At 43.2% G+C, this 16,104-nt stretch overlaps 1 protein-coding gene across 1 annotated transcript in view; it reads left to right on the top strand.

The window, feature by feature from the left end:
- Positions 1-16,104, top strand: part of LOC122798736 (zinc finger protein 271-like) — a 197,068-nt gene that overhangs the window by 26,896 nt on the left and 154,068 nt on the right. The window contains exon 2 of the mRNA XM_044067839.1: positions 8,545-8,671. Coding sequence (XP_043923774.1) covers positions 8,545-8,671 — 127 coding nt within the window. The remainder of the gene's footprint in view (positions 1-8,544; positions 8,672-16,104) is intronic.

Raw genomic sequence — 16,104 nt, 5'->3', positions numbered from 1 at the left:
CTCATAAAATCAACTAAGGCCAGCTTCGAGAGAAAAATTGCACAAGACACTAAAGATAATCTCAAGGCTTTCTTTAGTTATGTTAGGAACCTGGGTGGAAACTCCCAGATATGCTCAGAGCTAGACCAAAATGACAAAAAATACACTGAACCCACAGACATTGCCAACATCCTCGCTGACAGGTTCAGCGCAAACCCCCCCCCCAAAAGAGCAATTATCTATCCCAGCAGAGTGCTGCCCCCCCTGACATCTCAGATGCTCAGGTGAGAGCAGCCCTCTCCAAAGCAAAAAACACAACATCAATGGGACCAGACGGTGTCCCGGGCTGCGTCCTATATGAACTCCAAGAAGAGCTGAACCCCAACATAAAGCTACTGTTCAATCTCAGTCTTACTACAGGATATTTACCCAAAGAATGGCATACAGCAACAGTGGTCCCTCTCCACAAAGGTGGTGCCTCAACGGATCCTGGAAACTATTGCTCCATAAGCTTGACTAGCTTGGTCTGCAAAGCTATGGAGAGGATCATCACGGAACTCATAAATAAAGATATTGGGGACCTACAGACACTGGATCCCACTCAGTTTGGCTTTAAGGGCAGATCCTGCTTCTTAAACCTGGTTGATTTCTTTGAAACAGTCACCAAGGCCATTGACGAGGGGAAGGTGGTCCACACAGCCTACCTGGACCTCGTAAAAGCCTTCGATACAGTACCCCACTCGGGCATCATAGATAAGCTATCCAGCTTAAATAGAATCCCCTATGTCACTAGATGGGTTGCAAACTGGCTGAAGGACAGAATCCACATGGTCAGAATTGCTGGAGCCATGTCAGACTCCAAACCAGTTACAAGTGGCGTCCCACAAGGCTTAGTCCTTGGACTGCTGTTGTTCGGCATATATTGGTCAGAGGTACTGGCCAACACGGGAGGACTGTGGCTGACCAAGTTCGCAGATGACTGCAAACTGGGCGCCATAATCGACTCTCCAGCTGACACAAGCATCCTCCAAAAGGGTCTCATAGAAACAGATAACTGGTGCCAGAGCCATGGCCTCAAGCTAAACGCCAAAAAGTGTATATTCATCCCCTTTGGCAAAAACAAAGTGCCCACAAATTACCACATAGGTGGTAATCCATTAAGTACGGAAGAAGTAATTAGGGACCTGGGGACCCAAGTTAATAGCAATCTCTGATTTGACAACCACGTGGCCAAAGTGGTTAGAAAAACCTTCTATATAGCCCACCTAATCATGAAGGGATTCACATCTAGATCAGGGGAGGTCATTGTGCCTCTTTACTCATCCCTCATCAGGCCCATTATTGAATGCAGTGCCCCTTTCGGGATGTACCTTACCCGACACCTGCAGCAACTGGAAAGACCCCAAAAGTACCTGACCAAGAGGATCAAAGGGCTCAAACAGATGCCATATGCTGCCAGGTTAAAGAATCTCCAGCTCTGCTTAGAGGCGATCAGTGCCTGACGTATAAAGCCATGTCCAACCCGGAATTAATGGACATGCTGCACCTCAGAAAATCCAAATCCCATTGAGCTACGTGCTCGAGGGACTTGAACCTCAGCACTGAAATAAATAGGACATGCTGGAGGGTCAGATTCATAACCCAGTGGCTCTCTTCACTCTGGAATAGAATCCCAGTCCGAGTTAGGCAGAGTCCCTCACTGACTCTCTTCAAAAGAAATCTTGACGTGTGGATGGGAGATCATAGGTTTACCCCGGGTATCACTTCTGTGTCACTGCTAAACAGAGGCACAGTAAACTAACCTCAAAAAAAGGCATAGTAAAACATTTAAAATGGGTGGTGAAAGCCAAACACACTCTGGCTAGGCTTATAAATGCCCTAGAGCAGATAGCCTAGTATGAACCTATGAATGTAGACTTCTTTGTTGTAACATGGGTTGCCAACTGGCTCACAAACTGAACATACTCCATCAAAGTGAGTGTCTCCACATCAACCAGCATACCTGTTACTAGTTGGGTGCCACAGGGGTCAATGCTGGGCGCCCTACTGTTTGGTATATACTTCTCAGACATTCAGGTCAAAACTAAGGGGTTGTGGCTGACCAGGTTTGCGGATGCTGCAAACTAGGTGCAGTCATTGAATCCCCAAATGATGTCAGTATACTCCATGAGGGTTTTACATAGACGATTGACTGGTGTATTGGTCACAGACTTAAAACTGAATGCAGAGAAATGCGCCATCATTCCCTTCGGCACAAACAATGTCTTATCAGACTATCATATCAACAACATACCCTAAGTACCTACGAAGTGATAAAGGACCTGGGATCACAAGTTGACTGCAACTTTAACTTCGACCACTATGTGTCTACTGTAGTAAAGAAGGCTTTCTATGTAGCACAGTTGATTAGTAAAGGCATTGCCTCCAGAGGAAAAGAGGTTATAACCCCTCTATACTCTCCACTTATTCCGCCCATAATTGAATATAAGACCCTGTTTGGCATGTCCTGGGATTCAAAGCACCTGCAGCAACTAGAGAAACCTCAAAGGTTTCTAACAAAGAAGATCAATGGGCTCCAGCATGTGCCTGACACAGACCGACTAAAGTCCCTGTCACTATGCTTTGTGTCATATAGACTTCTTAAGGGAGACTTATGCCTGGCCTACAGAGCAATCCAAGACTCAAACCTAATGAACTTGCATATCCGTAAATCAAATGGGATTAGAGTACCCATTCCAGACTTAAATATGGCCTGCGACTTAAATAGGACATGTTGGAGGGGACAGATTTATCCCCCAGTGACTGCCACGTATTTGGAACAGGCTACCAATTAATGTGAAATGGAGCACCTCTATGACACTGTTTAAAAGTAACCTGGACAGGTGGATGGGGCACCGTAAATTCTTATCAGGGATAGCGCCCACAACCCTCCTGGACATGGGCAGTCATCACTAAAAGCAATCTTGGGTATTGACTAGCATTTTCCTAGTATTACATTGGGACGAAACGGGTAGACTTAAAATGACCTCTGGGTCACTAGCCTAGTAGTTTCCTGTGATTCTATGAAACATGGCTGCCTCACACCAACATGTCATGCTTTACTTCCCTTGAAGGTAGGCAGGCAAATCCTTGTCACTCCTCCCTTTTCTGTGCTAGCTGTAGCAGCTGTTCTTGATGCTATCCCTGTACTGCAAGAAAAACACTCACAAGCTCACCGAGAACAGTTACTCCACCTGTTCAGCAGCCACTGTCTTGTCAATACAGCAGAGTATCCCATGGGAGATCAGTTATTTGCATGTATCCAAATTTACAGATTTACAGACTACTGGGTATTAAGCCACAGGTCACCATGTCTTAGAACTGCTAGGTCCACTCCTGAGACAGAATTCCACTCGGAGACCAGTCTCCACATGGTTCTTTGACAAGGTACAGATTCTACTTCAAAAAGTGGTTGTAGAACCTTTAAGAAACAAAGATTATTTCCATCTTTTCCATATTCTGAATCAAACTAGAGTGGCCCATCCTAGACATTGGTGACTTTTTAATTTTATCTGGATAAGTAATCTGTACCAAACAAAATCACAGAATGTAAAAATTCATACAGAGATTGGATTACTGACATACAAAGTGTATTAATAACAGGAGTATAATGCAGACAAAAATATACCAATTAACAAAAGATGTTTTTTGCAACAAAAGCCCCAAACTATTATGTTTGAAGATGACACTTCTGATGCGCATTAAAAGACTTGCACTTTAACAAAGAAGGCAGAGTTTCACTTCAAGTTATCAAAATCTTAAAAAAATGTTTTAGTAGCAAACTTAACCTAAGAAAAAGCAGTAGAGCTTTTGGTTGCTATTGACAAGAAATTCCATATTCTGGGTCCTAGAGTAAATAGGTCCTCGTTCTGACATCCAGAGGGAATGGAGGAAGGAGCAAAGTAGAGTTGCTGCAACACAAGTACCTCAGGTTGTGAGTGATAGGTTTACTTTTAGTTAAATGATCCAGTGCATGACAAAATTTAAGGTCAAATATCTTGTACTCCAGGCGACAATAAGTTCTGGAGAACCTTAGATGGACCACTGCATTTTGAAGAGAGCTACAACAATATTCTAGCCTTGGACTTCTTCTAATAAAAATGCAGATGTTTTGAGTGAAACTTGTGTTGTTATATGGACTTGGAGTAACTACTAGGGGTGGAGGACATACTTCATTACTGTGAAGAGACCCTTTCCTAGTATATCCTATGATTCAATTCTAGCACCCTTCATGAGTTAGTTAGCAGCCTTTTTACAGAGGCTAGAGTTTTGTCATTATGAATTTTGTAAATCTGGTGGGGCCCAGCCACAGATCACGATCTTTAACCTGTGACATTTAAGTCCATATCCCCAGCAAGGGACTTGCAGATATGCAGCAGTTCCATTAAGTTGGGGTCCATGATCACCTTGTATGCCAGACAGAGGTCACCTCTGAGGTGCCTGTATGAAACCTAGTAGAGGGATAGGGCTTTTAGCCTATCTGTGTATGGTAGATGTTTGAAGCCCTGGATTCTCCTGGTGAGGAACCTCTGTGGTCTCTCCAACTCCTGCATGTGCTTTGTGAGGTACATGCTAAAAGGGGCATTGTACTCAATGGCCTTATAAGGGAAGAATACAGGGATGTTCTGACCTCCTTGTCCCTGGATGAGATACTCTTACTTATGAGGTGAGCCATTCCACAGAAGCAATATGGTGGTCAAAAGTCAGGTTGCTATCAACCTGGGTGCACAAATCCCTCATGACTGAGTGCTTAGGACATTGTTATTATTGTGATAATTTGTGGGAATGTCACTCTTCCCAAAGGGGATGATGATGCATTTTTTGGTATTCTGCTTGAGGCCATGTTTCTGACACCAGTTATTTGTCTGAGTGAAACCCTCTTGGAGGATGTCCACATCACTAGGGGAATTGATGACAGCACCCAGCTTGCAGTCATTTGCAGATGTGGTCAGGCATAGCCCATTGGTTTGGCCTCCGCCTTAGAAAAGTATATCCCAAGAAACAGAGGCCCCAAGACCGAACCCTTGGGTACACCGCTTGTTACAGGTCTACTGCTTGAGGTGGCTTCCCCTATTTTGACTACGTGGGTTCTATCAGTGAGCCAGTTTGCTACCTATCTGGTGACATATGGATTGATGCCTAGTTGAGAGAGTGTATCTGTTATGCTCGAGTGGGGAAGTGTCAAAGGCTTTGGCCAGGTCAAGGTAGGAGGTGTTCACCGTCTTCCCCTCATCCATGGCTTTGGTGACTGTCTCAAAGAAGTCGACCAGATTTAGCAGATATGACCTCCCCTTGATGAAGCCAAACTGTGTGGAGGTTGCCAATGTCCTTGTTAATGAGGTCCATGATAATCTGTTCCATGGCCTTGCAGGTCAGGCTAGTTAGGCTGATGGGTCTGTTAATTTCCCAGATCATGAACACTCCACCTTTGTGTAAAGGGATGACAGTGGCTGTCCTCCACTCAGCTGGGATGAAGCCAGTACTCAGGCTTTGGTTCAATAGGGTGCCTAATGGAACTGCAAGTTCCTGCCTGATTTCAAGTAGGATGCAGCCTGGGATGTTATCAGGTCCCACAGAGGTTGTATTTTTTGCCTTTGAGAGAGCAGTGATGACCTGTTCCCTAGATATAAGGGGAAGGGGGCAGGTACTGGGGATATCCTGATTTACTAATGGGGGGCAGAGGGGTAAAGTTTTCACTGAATCTGTCAGACAGCAAGTTTGCTATATCTACGACATTTGTATATGTGGTGTCCTTGACCATCAGTTCTGAACAGATCTGGGTGCTTCCTTTGAGGTTGCAGATATATGTGATGAAGGTCTTATGACTGGCTCTAGTAGATGTGACCAATTTGGACTTAAAGCTTGCTTTGGAGGATTTCACTAGTGCTCTTATTTGCTTGTTCAGGCTAAGGAGACATTGCTTCCAATTCGGCACCTTCTCCTAGTTGGACTTGGACAGCAATTTTTTTCCTTTTGTTATAGAGTTTATTTTTTACAGATGTCCACCAGACAGGTTTACTCTTCCTTGCAGAGGATGATTTTGTCCTGTCGGGTATTCCTAATTCCATGCATCTATATAAATGCCTGTACAGTGCTTTGGTGTAGTTTTGGATATTGGTGCCAGTGCCTACAGAGGGGAAGAGGACTGTGAAGCTGTTTATACCATCCCTCAGGAGGATGTAATCAGCTTTGGAGAAGTTTTTATGTCTGATCCTAGCTAGAAGGGGGCTTGGGGAGATGATTACTTCAAACGTGACCACTTTGTGGTCAGATTTTACCAGGGAGGATGATACTATAGGAATGCTGCAGTGGCTACTTATGTTGGTTAGTATCAAGTCCAAGATATTATCACTCCTTGTGGGGGTTATCGACTAGCTGTTCCAAGGCATTTGCATTGACAAAATCAAGGAAGCTGTGGACATTTGTGTTCTGGCATGAGTAGTTCTTCTAGACTATGTTTTGGAAGTTAGTCACCCAGGATCAGTTAGAGGGTTGAATCTTGATAGATTCGAACAGGTGGATTGGGCAACTTGAGTCAGATTTGGGGGCCGGTAGCTAGGTATAATTTGAATACAGGTCTTGTCAATGGTTAACTGCACCTGCAGTGACTTCTGTGCGTCATACTGTTTGACCAGCCTGGAGGTGTGTATGTCTTTAATGTGTATTGAAACTCCACCTCCCTTGGCTTTATTGCCCACAGTTTGGAGTCTGAATGTATGATAGGAAGAGTAATCAGGTTAGGCTGCAGTGCACTCCGCAACGTTGAACCAGGTTTCTGTGACTGCACAGATGTCAGCATTTTCCAGGGTTAGGAATGCTTGCAATGAGTGCAGTTTCATGTTTAGACTCCTAGCGTTTAGCAGCATGACCTTTAATTTGTGTTTTGTTGAAATTTTTATGTTGGTAGTTTTAACCTCATCACTTTTCCTAAAAAAAAGGCACTATGGGGAGGTAAGAGCCTTTGCTAGAAGCCCGAAGCCCAGGTGAGACAGATGCAGGCCATCTCTGGCAAAGCGTCATGGTCTACCGATTACATCTTCCTAGGCTGTCAGGTACTGGATCCCCCTTAAATGACACCAGAAACTAAGCCAATTGTTAAAATCAATCATTTTCTGTTTGTATTGAGGCATCATTCTGGGTGATGGCAGAATGCTGCTTAAGACTAGGGACATACCTGCTTGGGACACATAGTGAGCGCAATCATTTTCATATAGTCCAGAGAGGTATGTCTCAAGTCATTCATGCCAACATGGACTATGACAGAGTCATAACAGTACCTGTTGTTGAGAGACTTGAGTGCGTGTGTGATGTGGCAGATTCTGGCACTTGCAGACAAGTAACCGTGACTTTCTCCTTATCCAGCCTGGTGAGAGGCACATCTGTGTGTCTCACAGTGGAGTCTCCTATGACTAATATGTTGGGTTTATGGTGAAGCCTTAGTGGCTGGGAGGCACAGCTATGTGGACTATGCGTGGTATATGGTGTTGAGGTCTGTGGAGATTGCGTGTGTTTTTGTCTTGCAGGTCTCCTTTATTTGGGTATGTTTATGTGGAGGACCTCCGCATATGTAGGTTTGTATTGTGTAGGTGTGTGTGGTGTTTGAGGTGTAGTGATTATGTTGACAGCCTTTTCAGTGCCAGGTATACTAGCTTTGGGCGGGCTTGGACTCTAGGTTCCTAATGTAACTGCATCTGTCACAGATTGTGTTCATAGGTGGTAGTAGTAGATGGTTGTCCGTGTACATGAGGCCGTTGCTACACTGTCTCAGGATGCCCATATCAACCTGACTGACAGGAGAAACTGTAGGAAATTGTCTATCCATATTTGTCAGAATCTGAGGGAGAAAGGTCACGGAGAGCTAAGGGGTGGGCCTAAAGCCCAAGTGCTTAAACCAAAGTTAAGAGCATAGAATAACATTTATTTATTTAACATTTGTTGACCGGGAAAGTCCGACTAGGTTCCACAGATCCTGTTTTCAGCGGAGGCCTGGGGAGAAATGCTCCAGAAGCATGTAACAATTTAGACAGGCTATAAACAAGCTGTAATGAATGCAACAGAAAATATGCAGTTAAACATTTTAGAGAACAGGCAGCAAGTAGCAGGCAAAGCAAATCAAGATGAAGTAACAGAGTAGTAGGAAGAAACACACAAAAAACATAAGCGGCTAAATAAATAGTCTTTACTAAGAGAGAGAGAGAGAGAGAGAGAACAGGAAAATAATGTTCTTGGGTGGCGAAAGCTAAGGTACCTTTTTGGCTAGGCTTATATAGTACCTAAGGCCAATAACCTAGTACCTACCATGAATTTTCTAATAACATCCATTTGTTATATGATCTCGTAATGGAGGTCAAAATCGGTATCAGGAAGTTCACTCCTCATACTTAATTATTGAGTAAAATTTCCTGATGCCCATTTGTTGAACATATAAGTCTGTTTACTGTTGATAACCTGACCATAATCTTCTTTACAATCAGCACCATGTACAGTGAAACTGACTATAAACTAACAAATTCTGTGTATTTTCAGCTGCCAGAAAGCTTTGAGGATGTTGCTGTTGAGTTTTCAGTCGAGGAGTGGACGACACTGAGTGAACAGGAGAAAGTGTTGTACAAGGAGGTGATGGTGCAGAACTACGAGAACATGGTTTCAGTTGGTAAGAGGATAATGTTTTATGGATACAGTTTCTTATTTGAGGTGTGTGTTTCCCTGCAAAGCTGAATAAAATGCAGTTATGTGAAATGAAATGATGAATTGGCTAGAATATTGTGTGTTTTATCATTTTTGGCTTTTTTGTGTAGTTATATTACAGTCATCAGATGCCTTTGGAGATTACATTATATGAGAGGTTAGTATTGTATCTCTACGTATGTATTACAGTATATGAGGGGTTAGTATTGTATCTGTACGTATGTATGTGTGTAATTTATACACACAGGCACATACATATGTATGTGTGTGTATAGAGAGACAGAGATGTGTGTGCATATATATATATATATATATATATATATACACACACACATCTGTATTTATTCCCAAAGAACAGCTGCTTAAATGACCAAGGTGCATCATTGACAATGTAGTCCAACAAAGATAAACCAAATCAGCACATATTTATTCTTCATAGGTGTATGCTAGGCTAATGACAACTGGGGCCTTTATAAGTCCAGCCAAGTATTCTAATATTGTTCTGCAAGTTTATAATATAATATAATATATGCCTTAGAGGTTATTTTAAGAGGTATATGTAAGCAAGGGCAAAATTCACAAGCTGCCTCTGTCCATTATAGACCTAGCTGTGCTAGACCTGGGGTTACATCAGTGGCTTTCCCATCCACTAGTCCAGGTTTCTTCTGCATATTGTTAGGGAAGAACTCTGATTTTCATGTATGAGAAACCTGTTCCAGAGAAGGGGAATTCTCTGAGACCCGAACTTGTCCACCCAACATGTCCTAGTTGTGTCGCAAGCAAAGTTTAAATTCCTAGATCCAGTAATTCTGATGCTGTTCATTTTGCAGATTTACAGAACATCCATCAGAGTGAAATCCAAGGATGCATTGTATGCCAGGAATAGACTGCCTCTCAACAGTGTGTATGAAACAGAATGTAGAGATAGGGCTTTGTGGTAGGTGATCTGCATAGGACATGCTGTTTACACCCTGTATTCTTTTTGTGAGGAACTTCTGTGGACGTTCCAGTTGTTGCATCTGCTTGGTCAAGTACATGCCAAATGGGAAGTTGAACTCTGTGATGGGACTGATGACAGCCAAATACAGTGGAACGATGAAGTCCTTGTACTTGGAAATCATGTTCTTGCTTTTAAGTTGAACAACATAGAATTATTTTGTTGCTACCTTAGGCACATAATGGTTGAAAACTGGGTTACTATCTACATACATGCCCGAATCCCTGACTACTGGTTCTACTATTGGGGTGCATTATTGATAAGGTAATTTCCTAGGGTGACTGACTTCCCAAAGGGTGCTATTATACATTTCTTGACATTGAGTTTTAAGCCATGGCTTTGGCACCAGCCATTTGTCTGTGTTAGCCCTTCTTGTAGGATGTTGTGTCTTGAGGGATTCTGTGACTGCTCCTAGTTTGCAATCATCTGCAAGTGTGGTCGACCAGAGGTTCTTGACATTGGTCTTGACTTCAGAGTAGACCTAGCACAGAACCCTGAAGGACTCCACAGCCTCTTTGTGGCGGTGGTCTTCCCTATCCTAACTTCCTGGGTCCTTTCTGAAGCCAGCACATAACATAGACGTTTATGCCTATGTCCATGAGTTTGTTTACTATGCCTGAATGGGGTATTGTATTACATGTCGTGCACAGGTCAAGGAAGGCAGTATGCGCCACTTTCTTTCCTAAATGTGGTTCTATATTCTCGCTAGCCCACATGTTAGGGTTTGTACCATTTTGTTTTTACTTATGCCTGTGCTAAAGTAGTGGAGGAGTACATTAAGAAGTATGTAAAAACAGAGAAACACATTTGTAAAGACTCATGGGCCTTTTTAGAGGACATGGGAAAACAAGAATTTGACCGGGACTGTAATTTTTTAACCGTAGATGTTAAAGCTCTGTACACAGTGATACCCCATGACGAGGGTATAGGATGGGCGATAGACTTTTTACTGGAAAAGGGGATGCCTGGTAATGACCTAAGAGTATTAGAGCAATTACTTTATGCAATATTAAAAAACAAATTATTTTTATTTCATGGTAAATATTACTTGCAAAAAGAGGGGGTAGCTGTGAAGTTCCTCGTGTGGAGGCAGTTTTGCAAATACAGTCATGGCCCAATGGGAAAATAAATTTGTGTTTAATAACCAATGTATAAAAGGAAGTATAAAATATCACACCCGTTTTTTGGATGACATTTTTCTTTTAATAAAAGGAGATGTCCAAAAGCAGAAAAAATTATAAAGGAAATGAATGATTCCACACAGTTTCTTAAATTCACTTATACATTCAGTGAAGAAAGAATACCTTATTTAGATGTGGGTGCTCACCCAATGCACCAAAGGAAATCTGTAGTTAAGGGGCAATTGGTAAGAGCTGCCAGAATGAGTACACAAGAAACAGGGCCAGATTCACGAAACCTCCATGTAAGAGTTAATATGTCTTACACGGAGGCTGCAGTCTAATGGTATGACGTCAGCATGCAATGCATATTCATGAGGGCATGCTGAATCATACCCTAGGCTAACACGGTCCGTGTAGGAAAGTAGGAGGCATGTCCGAATGCCGAGTTCTGCAAAGGGACACGCCCCCAGAAGAGTCAGAGTCCTGAAAGTAAACACCCATGAGCGAGTCCACGGAAATGTCAATGAACACAACAGCACATGCCCTCACAGACTATAAACCCAACTGTAATGTAAAACGTAAAAATAGCAGTTTAATTTTTTTTTTTATAATTTCCAAAATGTTTGCCCGTAGTTGCGCTTGTTTGCACGGGTATGCCCTCCGCTCAGCCACAGTTAGCAGACATTGAAAAGCATATAAGATCTAAATATGCAAATTAAGCCAAGAAGCAATAGCGTAGCGGTAGAGACGTTGGCCAAAGAGGAGGTAGTCACAGTTCGAGCCCCCACAACATCATTTTCCATTTTTATTTAAGTAAGCATGAAACAATCCCCTGACATATATGGGCCATGTATTTTCGAAGAAATCCGACATAATAAAATATAAAAAAATGATCAGAATTGCCCATAGCTGAGCAAGGCTTTAGCAAGCTGAATATGGATGCCCGTAGATGACCAGCGCTTTAACAAGCTTAATATGAGTACCCGCAGGTGAGCAGCGGTTTAACAGGTTTAATATGAGTGCCCAGAGTTGAGCAGCACTTTACCACGCTTAAAATGAGTGCCCGTAGTTCAGCAGCGCTTCACCCAGCATAATATGAGTGCTCATAGCTAAATAACGCATTACCCAGCGTAAGCCGTTTGCGCGAAGCTGCACAGCGCTCCAACCAGCTTACCGTCGGGCAACATTGGGCAAGCTGTATCAAAGCCGCCTTTACACAGACACACCTCCTAGCCTGTCTAGACAGTAGTAAAATAAAAAAAGCAATGCCCAGGGTCGAACCTGGGATACTGTGCACCATAGTCAAAAGTATTGAACCACTAAGCCATGATAGTTGTACTGAGAAATGCAGTATTAGCATATATATAGGAATGAATGGAAATACAAGCGTGACAAAGCAGGTTTTTTTAAGCTGATAAATATCCAAAACGGCCAATCACAGATAAGTGTGGGAAAACCGGCATATATAAGCCCCATAGGTGGGAATTCACAGCATAACTGATTGTGGTACCCATTTGCAGTCAGGATGGCAGGTGCAGGAGAGGGAAGTCGCTTTAAAGCACAAAGGTGGGGTGTTGAGGAGTCAAAATATATGGTTTGGCTCCTAGTCCATGATCATGAAGCACAGCTCATGCAGGGCCTGGTTCACTGGAGTGCGTACAAGGCAGAGGCGTGGAACCGGTTGGCACATGATCTCACCAGTGCCACAGGCATTCCGAGGACTGGTAAACAGGTCCATCACCACCATGCGGACCTGAAGCGACGGAAGGAGGACCAACTGAACCATTGGATCCAGGAGGCCCGCCAAATGCCCAACGCCCCACTACTGAGTAAGTATCCATGTAATTAAGTATGTAAGAAATGCTATCCTAGCCTATAGTATGCAGACGTATGTTCCAATATTACTTCCTTTATATTACAGCTGCAGGTGTTTGTTCCGCGAATCAGCGAACCTATGCTGATAGGCTGCTGAGGTTGCACCACCAGGCAGGTTAGTAATTATTTAGCTGGTATTGTCATAGAATATAAGTGAGACAGATTGTAAAAGAGTTCAGTGTTGTAACCCACTAATAAAGGTCAAATAAGCCTAGAAGAAATATTCTGCTAGTATTGTAAGATTAGATAAGTGATGCAACCTGGAAAATAGTGTAATGCAATCCGGTAATAAAGATTAAACAAGTCTCGAATAGAAGTTTCCACCTGTATTGTAATATCAGATAACTGCTGCAACCAGAAAATGAGTGGTAATCAATCAACAAAGGATAGACAAGTGTCAAATACATCCTTGTAAATTCTGCCATATGAAATAAGTGAGTCAGCTGGAAAGGGTTGTTGTAAACCAGTAGTACATGTTAATAAAGCCTAGAATTAAGAACCAGTCTGAAATGTAAATATAAAATAATTGAGAGAGTGTGAGAAAGACAGTTTGAAGCTACCAAGAAAGCTGTAATAAGTCTGGAATAAAGGTATACTGCAGTCACTACATTATGAAATGAATGAGACAGCCACAACCAAAGAGTGTAATGTGTTAAATAAAATACAGAACATGGACTGTGTCCGTCCCACAAATTGGATATGTTGCTATACCCTTGCATTATGGAAATAGTATGGTTGTATGAAATGCTGAACATCCACAGTTGTCTAGACCCATATAAATCAAATGTAGCAGGATGCTGTACCTGAACACAGCCAGATATGAACATATATGAATAAAAATGGAATGTATATTAATGTAGCAGTAACATCCCCATCACTGACATTCCTAAGGTTACATACAGGAAACTGTACTAATACATGTAGGGGATAAATATCTGCATCTACTAGGAATGTACAGTATATGTATAGGTAGTTTTAGTTGTTAATGTAAAATTTCTCAACCTTTACCCTATTTTCACAAATGATGCCATTCCACACCAAACCGGGTATGTGTATTCACAATTAATTCCCATGGATATCTGTCCTGTTGGTTCATACATATCTGCATGTACGTTGATGCATGTGCCCCATTCATATATCCAAACCTGACGGCCTGTTGCCACCAATCAACCCTGCATGCTGTTGGAATGTCCACTGTTGTTCTAAATATGCATGTGTTATGCTTGCTGTTCAATGTTCGGAATTCATGTGTGTTTGGTTAATGGGAATACTGAAGCATGCTGTTACAACTAATTTTGAATGGTGTTGTTTGTTACTAAGCCAAAATGCCATAAAATACTGCTAAACATAGGACAACAGGGAAGGCAGGTTCCAGCGGACCCACCTCTCCCACCTCAGCTGGCGAGTGCATCTGGCACCAGTGCCCAGGCCGGGACCTCCTCCTCCGGTGGCCCTGTGCCACCTTTGGGTGGAAGCGCTGCAGGGGATGGGGCTCGTCCCCCCTCTGCAAGCGTGGCCGGAGGAGAGCCTCCACTCCCCCTCCATAGGGTCCGGTCTGTGGTGCATAGTGAGATCAGGCATTCTGTGACTGATCCTCTACGCCAGCTTGAGGCGAGGGTGGCGCAACTCACGGGTGTGCCTGCCCGTACTGTCCAGCCCTCAGCACAGCCCCGGCCTGGGCTGTGAAGGGGCAGTGGTAACTGCCTATGGATTGGGATTTCAGTTCCACTGTTGCCATCTGTGGGCTCATGGGCTTGCGATATCCAAACATCCGTCCCCGTCATTTGTGTTTACCCCCCACGTGTCATACTCCGCCCCTGTATGCGTCTTGTTTGTCTTGTCTGTTAACCTCCCCAACCTACCTCCCCAAATATACCTACTTCCTGTACCTCACATTCCACTCTCACCTGAAAAAAATTAAAAAGGGCACTCTGTTCCCACAAAAGAATTACGCCCCATACATAGCTGCCCAATTCGCACACATGTCCACTGGACATGTAAACTGATAATTCTAATTGGCAGTACAACATATTTTGTTGCCCTCACCCCTCTCTCAGGGGTGGAAGGTTTCAAATTTCACACCAAATTTCACACATATGCACAGCTGTTGCTGATAAAGAAATGGGCAGCTATGGGCCTTCCCTACATCCTTCCTGCACATCCCGAGCTTGTTTTCCAACTGTCCTACCCTCTTTGTGCCCCCTTTTTCACCACTTTCCTATCTCCCCATTTTCTTTTCTTTAAAAGAAATTAGCGTGGGTGTTAGCGGGAGTAAGCACTTTTAAGCAGTAGTCAGCGGGTGTGCGCTCAGCTAAGCGACTGTGCGCTTAGCTAAGCGAGTGAGCGCTTAGCTAAGTGAGTGTGCGCTCAGCTAAGCAAGTGTGCGCATGTGTAAGCACTGCTCAAACCGGCGCAAACCCGCTTACAACTGCTTAAAAGTTCCTTAGTCACTCTGTATGACAAGGCCTGTAGTGTGCTCATCAGCAAAATAAAATACCCCTGTCAGTCTCGAACCCCGGACCTTGGAAACATTAGTCTGCATGAATTACCACTGAGCCACGGCAGATATACAAGAACTTGGTACTGAAAGAAATATATCATTAAATACATGGAGTGAATGTAAACGGAATATAGGAAGGCCATTACACAAAGCTTGTTCCCTGAATCCTTACTGGCAGTTCTTGTGGAATTGCATTACATTAGTGTGATAAAGAGAAACAGCCATGCTAGGAGGTAATAATGTTACAGTAGCACCTTACAAACCCCACACAGTATCAGAGCAGGATAAACACCGCCATATTTGAATAGGTATGAGGCCAGACTTTCCAACTGTGACTGATTTACAGGGATGTCCCTGATTTGCAAAAAAATGTTGCCTGTGCCCCACTGACTCCCTGTGAAATGTACTAACAGTAGGCAGAAAGGTGGGGTATCCCACATAATGGTGTCTGTCAATAAGTTAAAGTAGACACTACTTGCATGTCAGAAATGGTGTAGTAATACATATGCTCAAAATACCCCACAGCCACAACTGCAGAATATCTGAAATATATCACGGGTGTATCCCACTGATATGTACCTTTCCCTGAGGCTGGTCAAATATATACCTGAGAGTATCTGAGGCCTGCAAGTGTCAGAAATACACAGACATATCAGCCTGTCTGCTGTTACACACTCTGCGAATAGCTGTAGAATTATCCCCACAAGCACACCCTCATGTAAGAGTACAACACAGAAATATCAAATAATGTAGCCATCTAACAAAGTAATGACAGTATAGCAGTTTACAAGCACTGCATGTGCCTGATATTCATAATTGTTAGTACAAAATACAAGGCCCTAGTACTGCTCAGCAGCAAATTAAAATACCCTTGTAAGTGTCAAACCCCAGACCTTGGGCTCACC

This window comes from Protopterus annectens, chromosome 3.part1 (genome assembly GCF_019279795.1).
Source record: "Protopterus annectens isolate FY-2018-M chromosome 3.part1, PAN1.0, whole genome shotgun sequence".
Taxonomy (NCBI): Eukaryota; Metazoa; Chordata; order Ceratodontiformes; family Protopteridae; genus Protopterus; species Protopterus annectens.
This window is presented reverse-complemented; position numbering and strand designations above follow the sequence as displayed.